The 27,202-nt window shown below is 32.8% G+C and overlaps 2 protein-coding genes across 3 annotated transcripts in view; both read left to right on the top strand.

Moving 5' to 3' along the window:
- The first annotated feature begins 2,005 nt into the window (after positions 1–2,005).
- On the top strand, positions 2,006–11,479 carry LOC134263073 (calmodulin-A-like). Its single transcript, XM_062745376.1, has 5 exons — positions 2,006–2,017; positions 2,850–2,889; positions 4,349–4,492; positions 5,427–5,672; positions 11,068–11,479. Exons 1-5 carry the CDS (start codon positions 2,006–2,008, stop codon positions 11,103–11,105), a joined length of 480 nt encoding a protein of 159 aa, XP_062601360.1. The 3' UTR covers positions 11,106–11,479.
- A 1,817-nt stretch (positions 11,480–13,296) lies between these two features.
- The window catches only part of LOC134263074 (protein jagged-1b-like), a 52,425-nt gene continuing 38,519 nt past the window's right edge, over positions 13,297–27,202 (top strand). Inside the window, exon 1 of one of the 2 annotated variants that reach the window (XM_062745377.1) lies at positions 13,297–14,248. In XM_062745377.1, coding sequence (XP_062601361.1) covers positions 13,910–14,248 — 339 coding nt within the window. In that variant the 5' untranslated portion in view covers positions 13,297–13,909. The remainder of the gene's footprint in view (positions 14,249–27,202) is intronic. The other variant, XM_062745378.1, reaches the window with a different exon arrangement.

Here is a 27,202-nt window from a genome sequence, read left to right as displayed (position 1 = left end):
ATATTTGGTATGTATGCCTCACTAATTAAGCTCATACAAATGACACCAAGGTCAATGACCTTGACTGTGACCTATATGCTAAAACATCTTTTTCGAACCGTCGTAACTTTTGAACCATAAGTGATACAGACTTCATTTTTCGTATGCATACTCCACTAATAAAGTTCTTTCAAATGACATTAAGATCAATGACCTTGTGACCTTGACTGTGACCTACATGCTAAAAATAGCTTTTTCTGTTTAAAATAGAGAAATGCATCAAATTAATGACGCCATATTTCCAGAATGGTACTCCTTCATGATATATTCTTTCCTGATCTTTCACAGTCATAAACTCAAACTAATATTGAAGCCATTTTCAAAACTTTTTGAAAACGTAAAATTTTTAGGGCACATTAAAGCTAAATCCGTACTTTCTTCTTTCTTGTTTAGCAGATGGATTTTTAAAAAATTCTTTCAAACATATACTTCAAAACATTGAATTTTAACATTTCAACATTCAGTTGAATATCAAGACACATACATATGTTCCTTAATTTTTGTATTAATAGATTGACCTGTCCCTGAAGTATAATATTTTACGTTCTGCTTTCTTAACCAGAAGAGTTTTTGAAGATTAAACAATATCATATGACAATTCACGAGAAATATCATATACATATTATTATAATGAAAAATTCCAAACTTTTATTGAAGACAATTGATAAAAGACAAAAAGAAAAGTGAAACGCTGTTTTGACCTTAAACAAACATGGATGTTATTAAGGAAAAAATATACATGTATAGTTTTTGTTTTCATCACTAAAATCTCACACAATTTGACATAAAATAACATGCAAAACAAACGATAGATTAAAATATTTAATGTTAACAATGTTTAAAGACAAACATTGAAAATTTTAGATAACAGATTTCGTGTTTAAGAGAAACAGAAGACAACATAGGGAAAATATATATATTCAAACATTGAAAAAAAAAAGAGTTCACAGTAACTTAAATGTGCATTGTTGAATTGTTGAATAACGCTGAAATAGAGTATGGAAAAAAATTCTCTGTGGTTCTGGTTCTATATGGTCGACGCCAAAATAAACAAATTATACTGATTTTTTTTTTTCGAAAGACAACTTAGTTTATACGAATTAATTTAAAGTAGTCTAAAGCTCCGTTATATAATACGTGTTCTATAGTAATCATTTGCTTCAAAAACTGAAGCCAAAGTGCGTGCAAGTAAACCAACACATATTGAACTGACCCTTTATTTTGGATCGATTTTTGGAATACATTTACAAAGAAGAGCTACAAGAGAAAGGACACTGTAAGATGGTAAGCCAACATTTATTCTTCTAGTTCTGATATTTGACTATATTCTCTAAATCATTTATTTCTATCAATCAAATGAAAATATAGTATATACGAATGAATTTGAGACAAAACAAGAAGCAAACCCGAAAGGCCAACAGATGTGTTATAAAAATAGGCCAGAATTATTTAAAATTTAGAAAAAAGTTAATCTTCTTTTTATAATGCAGTTCTTTATCTCATTGTGAAACCACTACAATGTACTAAGCAGTTTTTAGAGATTTACGTTAGAAGCTATGAAATATTCTCTGTTGGACTAACACAAAAGAACCCTACATAACTGAATAAACAAATTCAACTGAAAATTGACGTCAGTATTCCATAGAATAGTATATTGACCGGTAACTAGTACTTGTTTTTATAACACCTTGATTCAAACAAAACCCTACAAATTTACTGATTTCAGATGTTCCATGTTTCGTCACCATTTTTTCTATATAAATACCAAAAGTTAAATTCACTGTCGTTAAGTTGAATTCTGAATATATCTTTACTGTACATCTTTACTGTACGTTGTAACATTCTGCAAATTTTCACTTTACTAGAAGGAGGTAAATATGATTAACAATACGATAATACATAATCGCTTTGTAAATTTTTAAACTTACTATTTTCTTTCACCAAGAATATTTAAAAAAAACAAAACATGATAGACAATGTAACTGTATCATGTAACTTCCAAAACCATTACTAGTACTATAATTCGTAACTTTACTATGATATAATATTATGGAAGATTACTACAGATCAGTGTCTAATCTCAAAAGTCCACTATTACAGTATAAACAAGATCACTCCCGAACAAAAAAGTACCCAGGAAGAAGAAAAATAATAATAATAATTAAGGAATGAATTTAATAGCTACCCAGTTTATACGGTATAAACAGGGTTGGGGCAGTTTACGCTTTATAAACGGCATAGCGGTTAATAAAAAAGCTTAAACTGTTCCAACCCAGTTTATACCGTATAAAATGGGTAGCTATTAAATTCATTGCTTATAATTTAATTTTCATTCATTTGATGTAAGAAAAAAAGATGATTGTTCTAACAAAATGACTTCAGTTTGTACAAAATTTGAATGTAACATTAGGCGGATTGATACGTTTTTGACGCAAGTCATTGTGACGTAGGCAACCCATTTTATACTATAAAGTAATTTTTTTATCAATCATACAGCGTTACAACCAGAATTAAATTATTAAGAGACAGAGAGAAAAACATGAACCATTAAAACGTCAGAGGTAAGATCAGGTGCCATGAGGAAGAAAATTCATCTGAATTGAACGTAGTTTATTGACAAAGTCAAAAGCATAAAACACAAGTTCTACAACTTAGATAGTCTTCTCCTTACACATAATTTTATTTTAAAAAATCCTCTGTCAACTGGTCACAGCTTGTGCTCCTTGCCATGACCAGGGAAACGGAAATCCATAGACAATTCAGGTCAGAATAATTCATGTGTATTTCAAAATCTCTTTCTCCTGTTTCAGAACTCAAACACAAAAGAGCTCTCGCAACTGCAAATAGAAGGTAAGAATATCAAGATCGAATCACTACGAAGGACTTATTTATTGAAAAAACAACTTTGTAAAATTTTCTTTTTCCTAACGAATAATTTTGTACCAAAGTGTAAACACGCGATTATTTGTTTGATTATATTCTTCATTAATCATGGGCATTTAGAAGCCATTTTTCACACCATTTTGAATCAAGTGGGATAACAAAAACAAACAGCTCTACGAAACAGTATTCATTTGAAGTCATCATTTCGTAAGTTCTTTGGTCGATACAATATGACCTTGTCAGCAAATACAATTTATCATTGGTCAAATGCTGCCTGACGTTTTTCATACTAATTGTTAGTTCATTATTTATACACTGAATTGACGACGGATTTTCCCGTTATTTCCCGATCAGGACAAGGAGCACACGGCGGGTGTGACCGGTCAGCAGTGGATGCTCACTCCTCCATGGCACCTGATCCCACCTCTAATGTTATAGAGGTCCGTGTTTGCTCTGCTCCTATTTTGTATTGTTTTATGGACTTTGATATTGAATACTGTTCGTTATCTCCATATCCTTCATCCAGTCCCTGATTACAATGTTCCAACGATACATAGGATAAATCATAGCCTGAAGAAACCATGGCATGTAGATAATTTGTTAAAAACACTCCTGCTCTTTTGGTGCTTTAATTTATAGAAACAAACCAAAGCTAGTAAAAGAGCAATGATTCCCATGGGATAGTTCAAAGTCCACTTGAAAACAATATTTTTACCAGAGTTGCGAAGAACATACACTGGTAAATATATACCTTCAAAGATGTGAATTGCAAAGAATTTTTTCTGAAAAAAAATTCGAGATAAAACTAAATCTTTCTGTTTTTATCAAGGTACTCTACAAGGTTCAAAGTTAACTAAATCGATCTTGCCGAAAAGCATAATTATTTCTCTCCTTAAATCAAAATTTGGAAGAATTTTTAATTTGTTTGATCAACGCCAAACCTATTTAGATAAAGTGTTTACCAATAAATTCGATACATTTACAAAGAGAGAGGAAACTAGGGCTACACTCGTTTGCATTTGGTTTTTATATTGGCAATTCCAACTTACTTAACATTGATTAGACTGCAAGCGTAATGTTTCAAAAATACTGTAACTCACTTTAAAAAGCACTACATACATGAATGTGTTCATATGAACGCAGTGCTTACTTTTGGTCGCGTGCAGAGCGACATTTCTATTTATTAGCCAGTCTGTCACACATTTTATCATTAGAACCGTTGAAGGTTTGCACATACATTTGCTTGTCACTTTTGTAAATTACCATGGTTACTGTTCTCGTGACCTTAACTTTTGAACAACCCGACCCCTTGATTTAAACGAATAATCATATCTACATTCAAAATTAACGGGTGTTTTCAACTCAATACCGGATAAACACATCAATTTAATGAATGATTTTTAAAAAAATACTTTTTATTTTCCAGAAATCCGTGGTGCGTTTAACGCTTGTGACCATGATGGCAATGGAACAGTTGATGCCGGAGAACTTCGAAATGTTATGCAGGCTTGTGGTCAAAACCCAACAACATCCGAACTACAAGACATCATTAATGATGTCGACAATGACGGTACTACTGTATAGGGGGAAAATAACTCGCGGTGTTAATATTCGCTATATTCACGGTGATAATAAATCCGTGAATTCAAGAAACAGTGAATAATTTTTCAATAATCTCCATGTTTTATTTGGAAATTTTAGACAGTACATGAACTTCAGTAATTACGAAATGTTAGTGCATTAGCACGCTTTACATCAATTCAAGTCAACAGATAATAACCTGTATTTGTTAAAAGGCCTTTTAATAGCCAACGCTACATGTTTCATCAATCAAAACACGTGGGCCATGAGTTTTGATTACCCGTGCGTAATTAATGTCAACACGCACGACATCATTATAATCGACATTTTGATTTAAAAAAAATCATTCAAATAACTATCGAACTTACTCAAGATTTGGAAGGATATTATTTCTTCGACCTACATGAACACATTTATTACCGTCCAGTGGTTTTTCGCCGCGATGTATTAAAGATCTTCGGGTGTACATGCACTCATCGTAATACAATATAGGAAAGTTATTTGACGTTTATAGTCAAGGACTTTTGATAACTGCGATTAATCGTTTATTTATTAAGTCAACGATTAAATGAAATGAATGTCGTTTACATGTAACCATGGATTAAACGGATATAGACAAGGGAGGTAACTTCAATAACATAGGAATTCCGCGAATTCAAGAAACCTCGATCGTGTCCGATGAGAGAAAACCGTGAAAATTACAACCCGTGAAATTTATAGCAACAGTTTTTTAATTTTAATTTCCAACTTTTGATATTTTTTACACCCATCTCTACAATTTCCGGGGCTACATGTTTTATGCCCTGATTAAAGATTTGTATTTTTGTAGGTATTTCAAGATTGGCCATAGAATACCTTTCTTTAAACACTATTTAATCTTTTAAGCAAAATCGCCGTTTCTTTTCTTTATATTTCCCATATAGGAAATGGATCATTGGAGTTTTCTGAATTTGTTAACTTGACAAGAGGAATTTACGAGGATCCAAAACAGTTTGAAGAAGAAATCAGAGAAGCTTTTGGAAGATATGACAAAGATGGCAATGGTGTTATTAGTCCATCAGAATTTAAACTCCTTTTATCATCATTTGGAGAAAAGATCTCTGATGAAGAAATGAAAGAGCTTTTATCTAGGACAGATTTAGACAGGGAAGGAAACATTAGTTACCAAGGTAGGTGTACAATACTATGGAATCCAAACAGGGTCATGGAATTCACTACCGCACCATCTCGGATGTTACATTGATAGATGATGAAATGACCACGACATGAGGCTGCCAATACGACATGACAGTACGATGAACAAGACATGAAGGGGTAACACAGAGCATCATTTCATTGTTCTTCCATCGTTATCACCTTATTTAGATCTTGTCGTAGCACTATTACTCTACTGTGCCATCGCAACAACGGCAAAGCATTGCTTCATCAAAAATTGCGTCATCATATCAAATAGTGTCCCAAACATTGATAGTGCGATGCTAATGTAGTAAAAAAAACGTGGCCCTTACCAGATTTCATACAAAACCATTTATAGTACTTTTTATATAAATATTGTAGCCCTCTGTATTTGCGTTATGATATATGATTACTAGCTTCAGAGTAAGAAAAGACGTTCAATAACCTCCAGTACTCATCAATGAATTCTTATCATTGGTTGTTCCTTCTGGTTGTACTCAACCTTTTAAACTTCTACCTGATTTATGAATCCCATGCTCATATTTTAAATCGACCTTGCATTTATTCATGAAAAAGACAATTCAAAGTATGTATCTGTTGCTATTCTTCGGTGGTGAAAATTCAACAATGCATAATGCAAATTTTCTATTGGCATGCCTGCTCCTACCCATTGCATGGATGCCGTTTCCTTCTTTTTTCAACATTTAAGATTCTGAGCAGACCTCAAATCTGCAATGCATTGTCTTCATCTCTTTGTAGTAATGGCCAGAATAAATACTAACTGACTTACTTGTCATTGTAGGCCACAAAGATGTTTGTTTGTTCGATCGAACAAGTTCTGTATATAACTTACTTTGCTTTTCGTGTAGACTCTTCAATGACTGCCTTCTGGCCTATTTTTTGCTACTGTTCTGTTCACATGTACAACTTGAACATTTGATAAAACATTCATGACACAACTTCTCTTTTCGATAAATCTCAGAGCTGACATATCCATTGCTTGCCTCTATAAATCCATTACCAAATATTTTTTCCCTTTAGTCAGACATAGCATTGTGTCACTCTATCTAATCAAGAAAGATGTTGACATTCCCTGCAAATGCTATCTTGTAGCATCCGATTTGTTCCACACTATTAAAAAGATTAATCCTTGCATTGAATTTTGACTTTTGCTTACTGAAGTACACTAAACTAACACTAAAGTAATAAAATCCAATCTAATCACACCTTCAGCATTCGATTCACCTAGTAAAACAGGAGTGATGTAGGTTACATCTTGAAAGGTAACTCGAATTCTGCCAAATAATCTCAGTGGCTCATTGTTCCTAGCCACTACCTTTCTCGGCCGTTTTTCTAATGAGTTATTCTAAAAATATCTGAACACTTAAATTCTTGTCCAAATTATCACATATAAGAGAATATTATCCCAGTGTCTACTAAGAGCTAACCTGACGTTCTGTAATAGACGTCTTCACAAACAACCCAGCATCATTTTGTTGTCTGCCTATGCCTATTTCTCTCTTAACAAGAGATTGTTTGAAGAATTCTTTTGACTTTCATTTGCTGATTTTTCCCCCTCTGATTTAGTCTTCAAGACATGTCATTGTCCACAATTAAATCTTTCTGCATGGTTCTTCTATCCTAGCAATTTTCTTCAATTCTTCATTATATCGACCTTCTTTGAGAGATTTGGACTCGGTCAAATCAAACAGTTCTGAGCAAAAAAGAAATCTAAATTTCTTTGTGTCTTTCCTGATATACTTTATTTCAAATAATAAAATAAACATATAGTCATGCTGTGGAAGATACGGTAGTCATGCTGTATGTTTTATTTGCTAAAATAAAGTATATATGAAAAGACTCTGGAACTTTGATGACAGTTTTGCTCACAGCATTATCTAAATGTTGAAATAAATGTTAAATCACTCATTGTCTCTGACAGTCATCACTCTGGTTTAACAACATAGAATAGGGGGAAAAATTTAATCGTCGACCCTTCTTTCAAGCGAAAATCTCTTCTGCTCACTGTTTGGTAGATACAGGCTAAAGACATATATGCAGCACAATCAACAACTTAGGGAAAGGTTTTTCTTAGTTGCAAGCACTTTTGTATGAATTTTGAAATGAAATATGTTCAAAGCAACTTCTGGACCAAATATGAAAAACTTGCTTCCAGCACCACGAGACTTGAATGTTAACTCCTGTCCTTAAGTCATCGGTTTCCGTCCGTTCTACGCCTGTCTCAGACTAAATTCAGTATGTTCTGGAATGAGCATTTGTTAAGGAATCAAGTGCAAAAGCCACCTTCTTTTCTTATAACATTGTAGTGCCATTCTAGCTCTATTACTGAAGCATTCTTGTATTTATCTCCTTCTTTGATTTAAGTGTTAACAATTATAAGGTCAGCTAGGATATAAAAAAACGTGTAATTTGCAACCAAAATTAATCTCAAATATACGCACTTAGACTGAGCAGAAACATTTTATGGAAACTCAAGGATAATATTCTGAGAAACTGAACCTGTAAATATCATTTTGTTAAATTATTCTTCATATCTTATTTTAGAAAATAAATCAACAGGAATTTAACTCAAGAGAAATAAAATTTCACGTGTTCAATGCCTTCTCATTGCTAAGTGACACGTGCTTGCATCTGCCTGATCACTTACATACAGCCTTAAAAGCCAATAAAAGGAAACCTTATTTAACTAGATGTTGACTATTTCCAGGGAAAGGACAAGATTTCTCTGACGTTATATACTTGAAGCAGTTACAAATGTATTGTTCTATCTGCATTCATCCGTTTCTTTATCTTACCACATCTTACCACATCATGTGGTAATAAACTTTGTTTGGTTAAAAAAAAAAAACAACTAAATTCTGATTCTGATTCTAAATTTCATTGATGTTTCAATCCCATCCTACTCATTTAATTAATACATTGAAATTATCTCTGTATCTGTTTCTTTATAGAAATAATCAACCAAACAATCGTCGGGGATATATCATTTGTTACAGTTTGACAGGAAGGTACAACGTCACACTTGAACCCCCTTCCTTTTCTAAAATCCACCATCTTGCTTTTTGCGATAGGAAAGCAAACTTTTCAACAAACTGGTTTGAAGCTAATCAAATTTGGCCAAATGATTTTCTATCCTTTATTAATCGTTCACGAGGATTAAAATACTATACTGTAAACCAGAAAACAATATCTAATTTAAAAGAGAGTAGTATTAGATATAGCCATCGAATACCGGTAAATGGATATTATTTTAATCCCATACTGTAGTACATTTCTTTTTCCGCTCCTTGGAACGTATAACGTGTAATTGTTTTGCTATTCATTGGCTTATCTTTTCCCTATTATTGTATCAATCTCATACTTGTCTGTTACGGGCTCTAAATTAGTAATAAAATGTTCTGTTCTGTTCTATTTGTGAATTATCGCGCTTTGGTTAACATTCGTTAGACTAAATTGCAAACTGTTAGGAGTCAAATGCACACTCCGGCTCCTTTTCTCGTAACATTGTAGTGTCATTCTACCACTATTATTATTGTATTAATCTCCTCTTTGATTTAAAGTATAACCAATTGTAAGGTCAGCTAGTAGATAAAAACGTGTAATATGCAACCAAAAATTAATCACAAATAAATACACTTGCCTTTTATTAGCTGCCTTTCAGGACAATGTTTTTTTGTGAAAACTCTTAGATAACTTTCTGAGGAACAGGGACTGTAAAGAAATCATATGCTTTAAAAATTATTCTTTATTATGTATTTTAGAAAATAAATCAAGAAGAATTAAACTCAAGAGAAATCAAGTTGACCAATGCTACTATACTCACCTCTGCATCACAAGTCAAGTATTCAATGTCCGCTCATTTGCACAGTGATGTTTGCTTGCAACTGTCCTTATTGGGTGTCCGAGCCCTCACATAAAGCCCTCACCATTAAAGATTAACTTCAGAGAAAGAAAAAGATTTCTCTGACGTTTCATACTCTAGGCACTTACCAATGGGTTGTTCTTCTATCTGCACTCATCCTTTTGGTCAAAGTAAAGTACTGAATATTTTCCCATTGGTTATGGCATTCTAAATGTCATTAGTCAAAGGGACTTGTTATTTTCCTCCACTTGACACTTCTTGCTCATTTAAATACCGGTTATAAGTGCACTGTAATTATCTCTGTGTCTGTTTCATATAAGGCAAAATCAACCAAACAATCGTTAGGGATATATTGATTTGATACAGTTCTACTGGAAGACAGATCATCACATTTGAACCCCACCCACCATTCCTTTTCTGAAATCCACCGATTTTTTTTTTTTTTTTTTAATTTTAAAAGCCAGCTTATTTCAATTTTTTCAAAAAGCTAGTGTGAAGCTAATCAAATTCAAATGATATTTCCCTCCTTCAATAATACTCTACAAGGACTGAAATACATGTAAACCAGAAAAAAATCTAATTTAAACAAGATTATTAGATATGGTGTCTTCTAGCTATTCCCACTTTTTAAAAATCTCAATTCCACCTATTCCCACTTGCAAATAACAATAGATGTTTTGATTAGTTAATTTGTTTTTACAGTAATTAGAATAATTACATCCCATCTTAGATTTACCTGTATTTTACCGGTATTTTGTACATTTTAAGACAGAAAATAAATATATTTATCTAAAAAAATGTATTTTATTTGAAAAAAAAAATGCATATAAATATTTATTTAATTTGAAAAAAAAATAAATATATATGAAAAAAAATCATATAAATAACTGGAGTTAAATATGAAATAAATAGTTTAACAGAAAAATATACTAAAAAATATACTGAAATTCATTGAAATATATACTTACATGTATGTATGTGTAAATTTATTATGAATTTTTCTTTAATTTTTTTTTTAATAGTTATTTAAATCCAGATTTCAATTTAAAGATCAATAAAAGTCTTATGTAAAATTCATCGGTGATTGAATATTTGCTTGAGGTAATAAGATCAGGAATGATAAATGAAAACAGTTCACCGTGAACTCTTTTTACTGAGCCTTAAGATTCAACTGCCTTAATACTTAGTAATTTATTTGCTATTTTTATTTGAAAAAGTCTAATTTCTCATTGAAATAGAAGTAAAAAGTCAGATTTTTTAATTTAAAGTAGCAAATTTACCTGTCCTCTATTCCAACAGTGGTTTAATAATTACTGTTTTCACAGTCATGATATGTTTATTCGCCTAATTATTTGTTTTCACAAAAATTCCACCTACTCCCACATGAAATTTTACCTTTTTCTACCCGATTTTCAAAAAGTGGGAATAGGTAGAATGAACCATTAGATATAGCTATCGGATAAATTGATATTATTTCAATCTTACACATTTTTTTTTCTTTTCAGCTTTTGCCAAGCTGCTCCTTGGAACGCAGAAAACATAATTTAGTGAATTATCGCGCTTTGGTTTACATTCGTTAAAATCAAATTGCAGAAGAAATAAAATACATTTAAAAAACTGATTGCTTTCTTTTCAAATTATCCACCATCTATACCCATAGGATGAAACAAAGATTTAAAACTTGTTAATTTTTTCCCGTTTTCTACTGATTTTATCAAATAATATGTCTTTTACGTTCAATAAAATCAATTATTCGTTATTTTAATGACGTTGTGAAGATTTAGCAGGAGAAAAGATGGCGTGTACCCTCTCATTTCCAGCACCTCACTCAGAAAACTGCAGAGATTACAACAGAATGCAGTCATCAAAAATTCACCAGTTAATGCATTATTCACTGGAATGTCGCAGATTGCCATGGTGGGGGACACTATTGTATCGGACAACTGAAGAACGCTTACTTTTTTCCTCAGGAAATTTATGCATCATTAAAAAAAAAACTTAGTGTAATTGATTTTCAACTTCAAAGAACTCTAACAAAAAGGCTTTGGAATACATGTATATTTTTAATTTAAATTTCAAAAAGTACATACTGTACATTGTATTTTTACAAATATAAAATTCAACATATATTCACTTGTTCATTACATCTAATGACAGTATTTCAATCATGACGTTACACATTCGAACACGTCAATATTGGATACTATATGTGGATTATCTGGGAGGTCCAGTATGCCACACAAATTATTCACTGACAACTGAAGATTGTCATTTTATTCCATGAGCCTTCTACGTTTGATCTACAATGGGTCACTGGTGCGATAGAAGAATACCAGAGGACAGGCATTGCCAAGACCATGCTTATGTCTCATTATTTGAATCTTAATTTCTACGGCTCCTGTCGATCTTCGTGCGCTGTAAAAATTCACTGAGCAGAATACATCTGCATCAGCAGAGTATGTAATCTTTTAATTAGTACATAGATCCTATTTTATTGTAATGAGATTAGCAGAAAGCTGACACGAGCTAACCTTGACAAGAGGGACAGATAAGAATTGATGGTTCTCTGACAGAGAACCATGGCGACTTGCTTATTCAAAAGAAATCACAATTACATATATAGGATTTGGGGGGAAAAGACAAAGTTCTATCATCTTTTGAGAGATACATCGATAAACGTTTTTCAAAAAAATTAATTTTCGTTTCATATTTCAAAAAAACCTCATTAGTTGATCATTACTATCAAAGCGATGAAAAGGTATATTGCTTTGGGACCCCTGACTTTGTGTTTACACTGAAATTCTATAGCGGAGGGCACCTGGTTACGGCGAACAGGTAAGTGAAAAATATGTGATAAGTTTTCACAACAGCGTATGACAAATGACTTTTGTTGATGGGAGGAGAGGATTCCCACGATCTTTCACTAGCGATATATATGCGTAACTGTCAAAGAAGATTATTATCGTCTGCCCAGGCGCGCGCATCCGTCTCGTGCGGCGTTACGGAGTGACATCGCTTTGATCTTGCAGTCAAACTCTTCAAATTCTAGTTGTTCCCTATGGTTGGGTATCCACCTAGAACAAACTTGAATGAAAATCGCTTGTTTGTCACAAGTTAAAGTATAAAAGTATTAGACTCTGGCTGAAAATTGCTCGTTTTGGCTGAGAATATGAGAATTTATGAAGTGATAAATATAGGATACCTGCTTACATATTTTCTTCGCCTTTCCCGACCTTTAATTTGGCAGATCTTAGAAACCAAAGGTTGTCGAATATTTAAGATATGCTAATCGTATTGATGAAGGCGTTCGATTTGTCTTTCCCACGGTTCTCTTGTAAACATCGATCTTGCGCATATCTTTATTTATATATATTTAATTCTTGAATCATTTAAATTTCACTGGACTGGTCTCTGTAAACAAATCGTTTATTCTTTATATCTAATTGATACTCTTATAGGTTTTCTGAAATCAACGATCTATCGCGGAACAATACTGTTTAGTTAACATATGTCACATTCTTTGATAAATACACCAAGTAAAATTAATTACCTCTGTGCTTCATTCTCATGAACTTTAGGATTCTTAATCAATAAATATTTACTAAAACTCAACCTAAAAAACTGGAATATGACCAGATGTCATTTGCCGATTTTTCCAAACATCTTTAGCTCATAAGTCCAGCACGAGCTTTCGCGTGAGCATCGCGCGTGCTTTATGCAGATTTGACGAATATATAGCTGGCTCATCCGATTCAAGTTACAAGCAGTTTTGTGCATTGTGCGAGTGATATTTTTTAAAGAATACCAGAACACGGTTAACTAATCAGAGATCACCAACATAAAACTTGCACAAGTTTGTTATGAAAAAATACAGATGATCAGTAAATGGCTCTGCGTTTTTATATATCGTACGCATGAGTGGAAGCGGCGAAGGGTCTCACGCACGACCAACGAAATCTCGGACCAATAATTCCTCGATGGTGTAACCTAATCGCGGCACTTTAAAATTAAATGGAAGCGCATCTAGAGCAATGAGCGGATTTAAGTGCATATGGAGAATTTTTACAAATTTCTTTAGTTTTCACAATTTTATTGTCATTCTTGAGTGAAGTGAGATTTAATTACCATGGTCTTGAAAAGTGGAAAATAAAAATTTTAATGTATTCTTATGGAAAGTATTTATGAAATTTTCAGAGCGGGATTTGTGATCTGCTATAATATCTTTAGGAATGGTTTTAGGGGAAGGATCGCAATCATGTTTTCTGCAGAAAGAAAGGTTTCGCCAGGTATTGTTAATGATTAACACAAATTTCAATTTACTGCGATCACTGGTTTTGAGAAAAAACTATGTTCGTGTTGTGTTTAAGTGTGTTTCTTGTGACTGTGTTGGAATACAGTTTAGGATCTGGTTATTTTGAGATTCAAATTACAACTATCCAGAACCCAAGGGGTGAGGTCTTGAATGGTACCTGTTGTGACGGGGTAAGAAATCGCAGCAGCTCTTGTACTGATGAGTGTGATACTTTTTTTCGAGTTTGTTTAAAAGAATACCAGAGCCGGGTTACCTTTGACGGTTCTTGTACGTTTGGAAACAAAACTAGCCCAATTCTCGGAGGAAATACTTTCACCTATCCCTTGGATTACAACAGGACAAGACTAAAATTACCATTTGGCTTTGCTTGGACGGTAAGTTTTCCAAATTAACAATCCCCCTACGCCAATTTTTAAAAAAATATATATTTATATATTTAACTTTCTATATAATGTTGAATTATCTTTTGTCATCGATGATATGTTAAGAAAGGCTAAAGGACATAACTTTTCTGATTATTATTGTTATTATTATATTTTATGCTAATGTGCTGTCAAAAGTCCTGGCAGCATTTAAACAAGCATAGATAAAAATTGAAAATTTCATGGTCGGAAGATTTTCTCACGGTTCTACATCAGGTGTGTGCATACACCTCAAGATACCAAGACAAACGGGCACTTGTTCTGGAATGAATTTAAAACGAAGACATTCGGGCGCGTGATATAGAAGACGCACAATCAGAATCGTTTCTAATAAATGAAATTCGATAGGTTTAAAAAGTTAAAAACACAGGTGTAAATAGGGTGAATACGACGTTTATACAATATTGTGTCGATTGCAATTTTGCCCTTAGTTCTCAATGGAGGTTGAAAATGATTTAAATCTAGATATTAGTTTTCAACAATGATATGTTAATTCTCTAGAATAAGTGTGTTACTCACTTACCCTCTATTCTATTGAAAAGAATAATTCTTTCTTCGAAAATTGTTCTTACCATTCACATGAAAGCTAGTAAAAATCTTGAACTAACAAAACGAAATGAACTTTTCAACAATTATCTGCATATAACTCTTAGTATAAAAACAGCTATATAGATCTGACGATTACAAGGATTTGGTGAGAAGCGTTTTCCCACGACTAGCGATGATCACCTTGGCTCGTCTTTAACTTTATTTACATAGAAACATCTTGACACGCCGAACACACTGTCTGATCTTCATAACGAAGGGGAATTGATAGTCTTTTTGGAGATTGTTTCAGACTTGCTTTCAAACAAGCGTACCTCAAGACTCTGAAATCACGTGATTTGTCACGTGATTATTTGATGAGGAAGTAATTTTTTGATTGTTGATCATATTATATTATTATTTGTTTAAATGTTTTATATTTGGCGAATTATAAAAAAGACATATAAATATGCATGTAACTCTCTTTTCGCCTCACCATTATTAAAAACGATAGATTAAAATATCGGAAGAACTTGGCGGCTTGTGTAAACTTTGGCCAGAATGGATAAACTATTCAATGCCAAAGTTTGCTGTCAATATTATGTGTACATATTTATGCTTAGGAAAGACACAATAGGGAATAAGAAACCGAACATTGTCAGTCTGATTAAAATTGTTGAACTGTTTGGAATAATATATCGGCTTCTCAAAGACAACATTTGCCGAAGCCAATTGCTTTTAATTGCTCACAGTCGCGAACATTGATATATAAGTATTTACCAAAAAAAAAAAGAATATATATATTTGTTTTACTGTGTATAATTCCGAATCGATTATGGAAATCTTAATTGATTGCAAATATTTTCAAAGTCCAACTTGGTGATATAGTCTTGGCGTCGCATTTCATAACCAACAAAATGTCCATACAATTTTAAGCGCATATAGTTTTTACGGTATACGTCCGTCTGTCTGTATGTCTTCTACAAATCAACTTTGTCCATAACTTTTGATTTGTTTGTCCTATGGCTTTCATATTTCAGTGTATTCCTTGTGACAAGATATTTTTGGGTAAAGATAACTGACCTCTTGATCTTGTTGTGTGAACCACTCTTGAAAAATATACTAAACTTTAACCTTGGCCATATCTTTTGAACGATTTATGTTGGGGCTTACATACTAGTATTTCAGGGGTGTATTCTCTGACAAAATCTTCCCTTGGGTAATAATAATTTTAACCCTTTGAACTTAACCTTGAAGTTTGACCTATCCTCGAAAAACTTTTTTGCTAGGGATTTCATACTTCACGTGTGTTCTTTGTGAGTTTTTTTCCATATGATTGAACCATTTTGACCATTCGACCTTGATCTTGGAGTTTGGCACAGTAACTTTGGCCATATCCTTCGCACAATGTAGAGCTAAGGCTTTTGTATTTCACATGGTATATTCCTGGTGATCTTCCGTTAGATTTCATTAAAACTGAAAGACTTTAACTTTGGACATAACTTTTGAATGGTTGGTGTGCTAGGGCTTACATGTTTCACTTGTGTATTCTTGTGACAAGGCCTTTCCTTGGGCACCATTAATTTTGAACATTTGACCTTGACTTTCAATTTGACCTTCTTTTGAAAAACTTTAACCATGGTCATTACATGAATAATTGGTTCTAGGGCTGTCATGTTGGCAGGTATATTCACTGTCACGAAACTTTTCTTTGGGCAAAAATACTATTTTTCACCATGACTTTGAAAAAACATGATTTTTATTTGTTTAAATATTTTATTTTTATTTTGTTTATTTTTAAGCACTTACGAATTCGTGTGAACATAAAATAAAGGAACTAAACACGGCAATAGCGCCCAGTTAATGAATAGACGATAAAGAAACTTCAGGCGTAACTTACCAATAGAAGTCCACTTATCAGCCCTGGTGCCTAAAAAGAACAAAATATATATTAAACTTTTAATATAAATTATAATATAATATAAAAATAATAATAATTAAAAGAAATAACACATGTATCAGTAAAAAATATCCCTTTCTTTGCCAAGAATCGTGTCTTCTAAAATACAAGATAAATATTGATATGAGCAAGTTTATTTCCATCTTACAGCAGAATTTATCATATATAATGAAGGTGACCAAGAAACAAATAACCAGGTCTATTGAATTTATGTCAAAGAAGGAGAGAGCACAATGCTTTCTTGACATAGCACCCGATTACAATAACAGTGGACGAGATTTCCTGTAATTACTGAAGATAAGATCTGCTGCTTGTAAAATCTAATAAACACTATTGTTAGAATCAAAATCAACCAGGGAAAGTTATTTATTTAGAATGCCATAAAAATTTATCTAAAATGATAATTAAAATCTTTTTTCAATAATTAAGTTCAAATTTCCAGGATTTGCGTTTTGTGGCTTGGGCAAAGTGTTCTTTTCCTAAGCGATTTCCCCACGACGTTTTATGACTTTATAAACTTGGAATTATTAACATGTGGAGATCTCTAGTATAAAAGGGTAGCCTGAATCTAAAGTACAACTGAAAATATTCTACCTTTTTTCTGAACCTTTGGACTCTGAATACTGATCATCTATTGTCACACTATATTGGTTCGTCTTTTTGCTACAGTGAATAATATGTCTATAGAACAATTTCCGAACTTCCATTCGATAGGAACCAATTATTGAATTTTAAAGAAGTTGGAATATCCTGCAACAAGGACAGAGTTCCTGTTTCTTTTCTGAGCAGGAAACGGGCAGGTGCACCTTAATAATACATTAAGGCCCCTAATCAATAGCTGTATTATTGGTACAGGTACCCAGGCCACTGAGCACTGACGGGGGATTCTATCTAACTGATTTATAACGCATTCAAACCAGATTAGCTTCCATGTCCCCAAGTATTGGTCTAAACTGTCAGAAGAAAACTCGACAGGCCTACAGCGAACAGGGTAGTTTAATCCGGAATGTTTCTAGGAATGGTTATCTGAGGATCTTGAAGACTTGGGGTATGGAAATCAATGAAGAAAAACAACCTGATATGTTTTCTAGGCCTCCAAAGGAGAGATTTTTTTCTTTGTATGAAATGCATAGGAAAGCTTTATTTGTGCGCCTAGTATCAGTCTCACCATTAATTGTGATGTAATAATGTCATTAATTGTTACCGCTATGGTTTTTATTGCTATTGATAGCAAAACAAACTTTTACAAAATGTCAATTAAAAGGCGGACGTACAGAACTCCATTTTTGCAAGATAAGAACTTGATGAATATATTGTTATTCACTTTTCAAGACTGCATATTCAACAATTACAAAACTTATTTAATTGTTAAAATATCCATTGCAAGATTACATTTAATTAAAATTATTTTTTTTTCAAAAATTGGAAAGCCCAAATCCTTGAATATCATCATTTACACAACTTTTTTTCCCTTTGAAATTCCTGATTTGAATTATCACATCTTCCACATGACAATGATATGTAAAATAAGATTGTATCTACAGCTCTGAGTGATATATGTTCGGGGCAAATACATTAAGATATTAAAATTGACATGCGTTTTGCTTTATTTGTATAATATATATGAAATCTGAACATCAGAGGCTCTTTCAGAATATAATATGGCAATTTATGCTATCTAGACTTATCTTAAAAGAGATTGTAAGCCCATGAAAGTGATTGTAGTAAGTTCAATATTTTCCCATGAAACCTGTTTTAAATGTTTGACAACCCTTCGGTGCTAACTCATCTGATGTTTTGATTATTTTTATTTTTGATTGAAGAAGTTTGTGGTAGGTTAGAGCTTCCAGGTAACATAAATGATTCCATTCACGATAAGAAAAAGTAAGAAGTGGTCAAGAAAGAAAGAGAGACGATTAGAGAGGAAATCTCTGAAGTTTATTTTTCTGAACTGGATGCATGGTTTTAACAATAGGATGTCTTACACAATCATGGAAATGTCAATTGTTACTGCAAGCAAATAATTATAGATGCTTCCATTTTCATATGAAAACAGTTGTAAAGTACAAATAATTTTACCCGGAAATATTACCTGGTCACACATCAAACGACTTCATTATGAAATGCACTATAACAAGACTCTCTTAGGAGCTGGGCTTTCTAATATGAAATCTTACAGATGTACCTGTAGGAAATCAGCTAAAATCATGTTTCACAATAACTCTTTTTCAACTGAAATGCGCAGGATGAAATTGCTTTATGGTTTCCTTAACCAAGATAAAATACGAGAGAGAGAGAGAGATATAGAGAGTTACTTTAAACACATGCATTTTTTTATATAGAAAGCTGAGTACTTCAAGTGAAGAAAACACTTAAATCAAACACATTTGAAAAAAGAGGAACTCTTTAGGCTCAATGAGGAAGAAATGTACTGGTCAATCATTATAAATTAGAACTGATATATCAGAATATTTAGTGGCTTTTTGATTTAGCCAGGTCAATTAGCACAAGCTTTGTAATACAAGTGATACAGAGATAAAAGTCAATTATATTTTCTTGTTTAGCCCTTCCCAAAGCTGCTGCTTAGACATAATTTATGGAGTTGTTTGAGGATCAAAGTGAAACTGGGATGTGGTAGATCATATGGATAAGTTATATTGGTAGCTTGGAAATGTTCTTATTTCATAGAAAAGACAGAAGATCTTACGAATACTGACTACTGAGTGCAGTATTCTGTATTAAGTGTGAAATTTTTAGGTGGGTATTGTAATACCTAAGTGACAGATTTCCCTGATAATATATCCAGTACATCACAAACTGTACAATTAAAAAAAAACTCGGTGCAAAAGCCTTGAATTTTATTACGGTTTTATTACCTGCATAATGATCAATGGTTACAATAATTAAGATATTAAAATCACAATCACTCTACAACTGAAAAGGAATACAAGAAGAAACATGCACACAGCCTACAAGAAAAGACACAAATTATTGTCAGCTAAACTTTCAAAGTCAATCCGATTGACTCCCAACACCTAACGTTTTTAAAACCCTTGGATTGAGGTACATATACCAGCATTTTGAATCCATAAGTCTTACTGCTCCTAAATCTGAGCTATAAAAAAGACAGTTCGTTTCATCACTGGAGACATGATAGTGACATAAGTCTGATATAATTGTTTCTGTACTCTCTAAGACAGACTGACTTGGCACTGTCACTCTCTGCTTCCTACAGGGATTTAATGGACAGCTTTTTTTGGCATTCTGTTTCAGTACATGTCAGCAAATAATCCAGCATTTACTGAATGGAGTTGATAATTTATATATATACCTATATTTCCAGTTTTTAAGAATAAGAAAAATCTGCTGCAAACTTGAATTACCTCGCACCAGTATCATGAATGAAAAGAAAAGTATACAATAAGATGAATTAAACCATGGTATTCAAAAGCAAATTAACACAATGGGCTTAAAATTGAATGATATGAATGTCAATTTACCAAACAAATCTTTAAGTGGTGGCTTGTATTTGCCTTTGGATATGTTCCAGTAACCAGAAAAAAGTAAATTAAGCTTAGCTCATTGTAAAATTGAAAAATTTGACAATGATTATGCATGTTCCAATGACAAAACTTTCATTTTACCATTACATCCACTACTGCAATATAATCCTTTATACTTCCCTATTATATACTGTGTTCATTGACACTCTAAGTTACTTAATTTGAATTCTGAACAAATTTGTTGTTTTGAGACACCTTGCGATTTTTTTTTTCAAAACATCCAAACCTTAAAACACTTTTGATGATCTCTATTTTTAGAGTATTCATTTTCCTGGCATGAAAATATGTTTTGATCATGACTTATATTTATATCAAGGTCATGAGTATGTTTGTTCTCATTAGATTTTTGGTTGTAATCTGGATCAGCAATATGTTTTCAATGATCGGGTTTATTTATCTATCACAGATAAGATAAATGGTCAATTAAGCATTATTGTAAAATTAAATTATAACTAATGCAGTTAAGAGCAAGTGTAGCTACAGTAATGCCACAAATAAATTGAGATTGCACTAGGCTGAACCGTGCATCCATGGTATTTGCTTTTCAGACCTTTCATTGATGTACTATCTTGTGTGCAACAATGGTTGGTATTTAAATTTACAGACACTGATCTTAGAATAATTTATGATATTACAGTTTCTTGTGTATCTGGTCATTTCAGATTTGTCTTCATGTTCCAAATTTAACTTGAACCAAAAATAAGTTCAGATTTCTATAAAAATATGTATCTTAATTTAAACACAGAAGAGACACCACAGATGCAAATGTTAAAAAAAGATACATTAGTTTTGTTGAATATGCCCTATTTTATAGATCAATGTTTGTGTTTTGGTACACTGGTATGATGGATTAGTGGGGTTCCTGGCTCAGGGTGCTGACTACAGCTGTTGATAATACGGGGTTATCCCCAGTAAAGAACCCGCAAGGAGGCAACATATGGGCATTTTAAATATAACATAGACAATAGACGTAATATTGAACTGGACCACAATGACAATACTAATGCCAATTTAAACAATTTATTACACTGATTTTGGCAACAGATGTATCTAGGATAACTAAAAGGACAGAATTGATGAAGAGAAGGAATGTGTCAGCTATATTCTTCTGGTTTTTACATGACCTGAGGTACATCCATTATACAATATGTATGCCAATTCAATATCTCAATGGAAGCATCTTGAGTCAGTCGATGAGTTATTTACTAGAAAACAACAAACAGACTTTATATTTTCTGGCTTCCAAAATCTATCTCTTTCCATTGTTTCATTTATGCATATTTATTCAGTGTGAATAGTTACTATTAATACAAAAAAAAAAAACCAAACACTTGAAGGCTCTGAACTATCTCAGTTGTTCATGTACAATAATTTGTCAAAAATTTGTTTGAATCATATCAAAATTGATCAGCTCTTCATAGATCAATCCAAAACACTCCATGGTTCATTTGAAACTATAAGTAGAAAATTATTAAATAAATTATTCACAATCCTTTTATATTATAAATCCCAAACTTGGAATAAATTCCCTGTGCAGAATTCTGATTTGAAAACATTTCGATATTGCAGATATTTACTGCATAAAAATACAAGAAATGTGAGCCATAAACAGTACGATCATCTCCTGCTCATCTCCATATAGATTAGCCCTGTTAGTGACTAACAGCCAGGGATATAAAACTATATACATGACCAATGTAATGATTTAGGCTTGTGTCGCACTGGCAGGACCTATCATTAACTCACAATGAGGCTAAGGAGATAATTTGTATATTGTTAGACTTAAAGTGGCCAAAATTGGACAGTTATGGTGAGAAAGAGATTGGTCTATGAATCGGCCTCATGGGCCCAAGGATTTTTAAAGTCCTATCTAACAGTAATCTCACGTTGCTGCAATTCTACCTTAGTATTCCAGAATGTACACTAGATGACACTTGCCAAATCAAAACAACTTGAGAAATCTGAAATACGCTTTTAATGTACCAAGATTCTGCATGTTAATTAAGGGCTTTTTGGCAGCAATAACTTAACATTCTTTTCTTCCATGCTGTGAAAATGCATTGCTTGTGAAATGGGTTATCATGATTATGTCAAAAATGTGATAATATAATAATTATGATAGTAAAAAAGACAGGTCGATTTAAGTAAATAACTAATAAAGAATATTTTCTTCACAAAGCATAAAAAAGATTAATAAAATACCATAAGTGCAATCATTCTATTACACATTTTAAATAAGTTTTATCTGAAGAGATGAAATAATGATTACTTAGCATATTTGTAATTCTTCCTTGATCCAACATTGTAGCTATAAATATAATATTTTGGCAGAAAAATCTTGAGATTGTCACATATGCTTGCGAATTACAAACAGACAGACACACAGGGTGACAGGGTCTGGTATCACCCTACCCCGCACTGAAAAAGTGCCAACAGCACAGGAAGACTAATATTCTCAAACATATAGCTTCCATCATAGAAAAGAAATTCAATGAACCCCTGACCAAGGTCAGGATAAACACTGTCTCTGAAATGCCACTCTCTCATAATATTTATCACTGCTAATTTCTTTTGCTGGGAAATATATGTGTGTTTGTATATTTGGATCAAGTCCCCATCTGTGGCACTCATCACTACATCTGGCTGGTCAATAAATGGTGAAGCTCTCTATGATTAACTCAGATTATTCATTAATTTTACTCACATTTCCTACATAATACTGAAGACTGGAGCAAGAACTACAATAATGAAAGCAGCTTTCCAGATTTCTGAATATAGGAGATGAGGTATGCTTTGAGGAAGGGATGCATAATATTATTTCAACACTTCTAGCACAAAACTAGTAGTGAGAATAATTGGGATAAAAATGATAATAAAGTTAAAAACATTTATTATTGTAAATTTTCAGACTGTGGACATAATCTGAAGGAACTAGTCAGGCACAAATAACCAATGCATGTTCTTGGTATTGATAATTTGCATTTTCTTTCAGTCGTCAACTGAACTTTCCAATGCACGAGATTAGCTATTAATTAGAAAATAGCATGACAATTTTTTTTTCCTAACTGAATATATTCAGATTTTGAGAACCATCTGTTTTCTAATTTGTTGAGTATGATTATGAAGTTGTCATTAAAGATTGAACAAACTTTTTTTCCCTCCTGCATTCATGGCTGTTGTCAATGGTAACTGTGGTGCACTATGGGTATGGTTCCCATTGACCCAGCAGTGTCCAGACAGTGTTTATTTAGCTGTCCAGACCCATCTTATCTGTTAAAGTGATAGGTCACCAGGGGGGCTATCACCTATCATTATACCCCCATTAACACCAAATCGCCTCCCCATCCCCCAGTCATAACTGTCCATCACTGGACTTATTCAGCAGATCTGCTGCTTCCTTCCCAGCTTTTGAAGAGGTAATCCGGCTACCTCTGTTATATATACCTAACGTTGTGCATGCTTTTGAGCTAATTAACTGAAAATGATATGAAGATTAGATGTTTAGGAATTACTACAAAACAATTAACACTAAGTCAAAAGTTCAACATGCATTTAAAGTAAGTTTGCGTGAAATGGGATCTGAAACTCGCAGATTTGAATAGATGATTCAATATTTCAAAAGTAATGTTTTATGGCTAATGAATAGATATTTGTTGAAAAACCCTTGAAAATGGATAAAATTTGTTTGGTAAACTTGGTATTGATGTCTGATGTTTAAAAATTTCCGTTCACATAACTGAATGAAGGCAATCAAAAGTGCTATTAAAACGATCAAACTTCAGAGAAGAGAAGGTTTGACCAAAGTTTGTACACACCATCTAAAGGACTCGAGTGACTGTTGTTCTCATTAAAGTACACTTAATGGAGTTCTTGTTGACACCCTGAGCCCTGTCCCAGGCCTGGGAAAAGTAAATGACCCTCACTTCAGGAACACCTCTGCACTTTACATTGTCTACTAGACGATGATGGATTGTCAAGTTTTATCCAACAATTATTGGAATGTCATCAACAGTTTAAAGAAAAGCACCGGATATAATAATGATCACAGCTAGTCAATTCTCCGGAAATTGTTACAAGAATTTCACTTCATAATTGCTAGATTCTCTAACATTAAAATACATTGATTTTTTGTGGAAATTGACAGAGCCAGACTACAATGTTAAAGTAGAAAGGCTTTTATTTGAGAATCTATTAACTCTAAACTGTTATGTTCCCCAAGACTGCATAAAAGGTGCAATATCAATAGCTATTAAAGGAATTTCTAATTGCATTTATCACATTATCTGTTTGTCAATCTTTTTAATTTTTAGGCATTTAATACGTAATTGTATGTACATAGCATTTATTTCAAAAAGTCATATTCCGCAATGGTGCTTTCATCCTCTCGACATTTCGTGTTCATATTTGTCATGAATATTTTTCTTGTAATCAAATTTGTGATTAACTTTAAAAGTTTCAAATTAAACAAAGGGGAGCCGTTTACTGGTGTACCAACTATAAAATCCATATATTTTTATGAAAACTTCATTTAAAAAATCCAGTTCTTTTCCTCTTAAAAATACAAATACATTAACCCAAGCTATTCAATAACCCATCATTTTTGTTTTTCTAGATTCAGAATTAAAAAAAAAACTTCTAATAAAAATAGCCAGTTGAGCTGATTGGATAACAAGCTGATGGAAGCTCAGCGCTGCGAGCTCTGTCAGCAGACTCGAAAGAACTCATCTCGCGAGCATGTGCCTCGTTTGTCTGACATAACTTCTGGCATTATTCTCAACTCCATTGATTATTCTTAGCTGGAAAAACTCCAGTTCTGTAACTTATATCTCTTCAAATACTTTATGAAATGTAGAGGTCTGCCATAATTCACCGTCTAATTAGATCACAATACCTCACTCGGAAGTCTCCGAGTGCCTTGTTGAACTTGTTTACCTGTTCATTTTGGAATGTATGTGTAATTGATTATCGCTAAACTTAGAGCATTTTTAAAAATTCAACATGATGCAGCATAATCCTTTATAAACTTAATGTATTGTTTCTAAATTCCAATTATTCCAGTTTTTATTTGAAGAACTTAATTTTAATTCAAGTATGTTGTGTTTTAAAATTAAATAAACTTTTCTGGGTCTCTCCCTGGTTTTTCAACTGGCATATGATGTTTAAGGGCTTAAAGTATGTTTGTAAGTGTGTCATTAATTCAGCATCCAATACTTTATTATTTAGCTTATGATACAAGGATTACTGACTTTCATCCTTTAAAGCATATTCAGATCCTAAATAACCAAGTTTATCACAGGCTGTCAATGATATTTAATACAACTGTGAACATTGAACACCTTTTATCAGTGTCCATGCAGCCTTTTTCTATTTATAGAGATCGAACACTTTGATTGTAGAAGCCTGGTCTAATAATGCCTTTTCTCTATTTATAGAGAATTACACTTTGATTCTAGAGGCTTGCTCTAATAATGCCTTTTCTCTATTCATAGAGATCATAAAATCTTATTCTAGAGGTCTGGTCTAATACGGCCTATCTTCTATTTACAGGAATTGTACACTTTGATTGTTGAGACCTGGTCTAATGCCTTTTTATCTATTTATAGAGATCATAAAGTTTGATTATAGAGGCTTGGTCTAATATATACAGAGATCAAACACATTGATTCTAGAGGCCTGGTGTAAAAATGCCTTTTTTCTATTTATAGAAATCGAACACTTTGATTCTAGAGGCTTGCTTTAATTAAGCCTTTTCTCTATTTATAGAGATCGTAAATTTTGATTCTAGAGGCCTGGGGTCTAATAATGCCTTTTCTCCATTTATAGAGATCGTAAAAATGTAAAATCATGATTGTAGAAGCATGGTCTAAAATGCCCTTTCTGTATTAATAGAGATAGTACACAATGATTTTCGAGGCTTGGTCTATTTAAACTGACTTTTCTCTATTTATAGAGATCGTATACTCTGATTTTAGAGACCTGGTCTAATAATGCCTTGGAGATCTTGTATTCCGATTCTCCAGGCCTAATATAATATAGCCTTTTCTCTATTTATAGAGATTGTACACTTTGATTCTAGAGGCTTGCTCTAATACAGCATTTTTTTTTTCCATTTATAGAGATCGAACACTTTGATTTTATAGAGGCTTGCTAGTATACTTACTTTTTCCTCTATTTATAGAGATCACACACTTTGATTCTAGAAGGCTGGTCTAATATTTACAGAGCTCAAACACTTTGATTCTAGAGGCCTGGTCTAACACTGCCTTGTTTCTATTTAAAGAGATCGTACACTTTGATTTTATAGAGGCTTTCTAGAACTAATGCTGACTTTTTCTCTATTTATAGGGATCGTACACTTTGATTCTAGAGGCCTGGTTGAATGCTGACTTTTTTCTCTAATATAGAGATTGTACACTTTGATTCTAGAGGCCTGGTTGAATGCTGACTTTTTTCTCTAATATAGAGATTGTACACTTTGATTCTAGAGGCCTGTTTTAATGCTGACTTTTTCTCTATTTATAGAGATTGTACACTTTGATTCTAGAGGCCTGCTTTAATGCTGACTTTTTCTCTATTTATAGAGATTGTACACTTTGATTCTAGAGGCCTGGTCTAATGCTAACTTTTTCTCTATTTATAGAGATCGTACACAGTGCTTCTAGGGGGCTGGTCTAAACTGACTTTACTTTTCTATTTACAGAGATCGTACACTTTGATTCTAGAGGCTGCTAGAATACTAACTTTATATCTATTTATAGAGATCATACATTTAGATTGTAGAGACCTGGTCTAAAACTGGCTTTATTTTTCTATTTATAGAGATCGTACACTTTGATTCTAGAGGCCTGGTTTAAAGCT

This window comes from Saccostrea cucullata, unplaced genomic scaffold (genome assembly GCF_032062105.1).
Source record: "Saccostrea cucullata isolate Sc308-1 unplaced genomic scaffold, CSIRO_AGI_Scuc_v1 ctg1456, whole genome shotgun sequence".
In the NCBI taxonomy this organism is placed as follows: domain Eukaryota; kingdom Metazoa; phylum Mollusca; class Bivalvia; order Ostreida; family Ostreidae; genus Saccostrea; species Saccostrea cuccullata.
The sequence above is the reverse complement of the archived record's forward strand: the minus strand, read 5'-3'. Positions and strand labels throughout refer to the sequence as shown.

What these genes read in the sequence shown, in the direction of transcription:
- LOC134263073 (XM_062745376.1), top strand. An exon ending in CTCGCAACTGCAAATAGAAG is followed by an intron (nt 2,890 to 4,348) that starts GTAAGAATATCA and finishes TTTATTTTCCAG; the next exon opens with AAATCCGTGGTGCGTTTAAC. An exon ending in TAATGATGTCGACAATGACG is followed by an intron (nt 4,493 to 5,426) that starts GTACTACTGTAT and finishes TTTCCCATATAG; the next exon opens with GAAATGGATCATTGGAGTTT.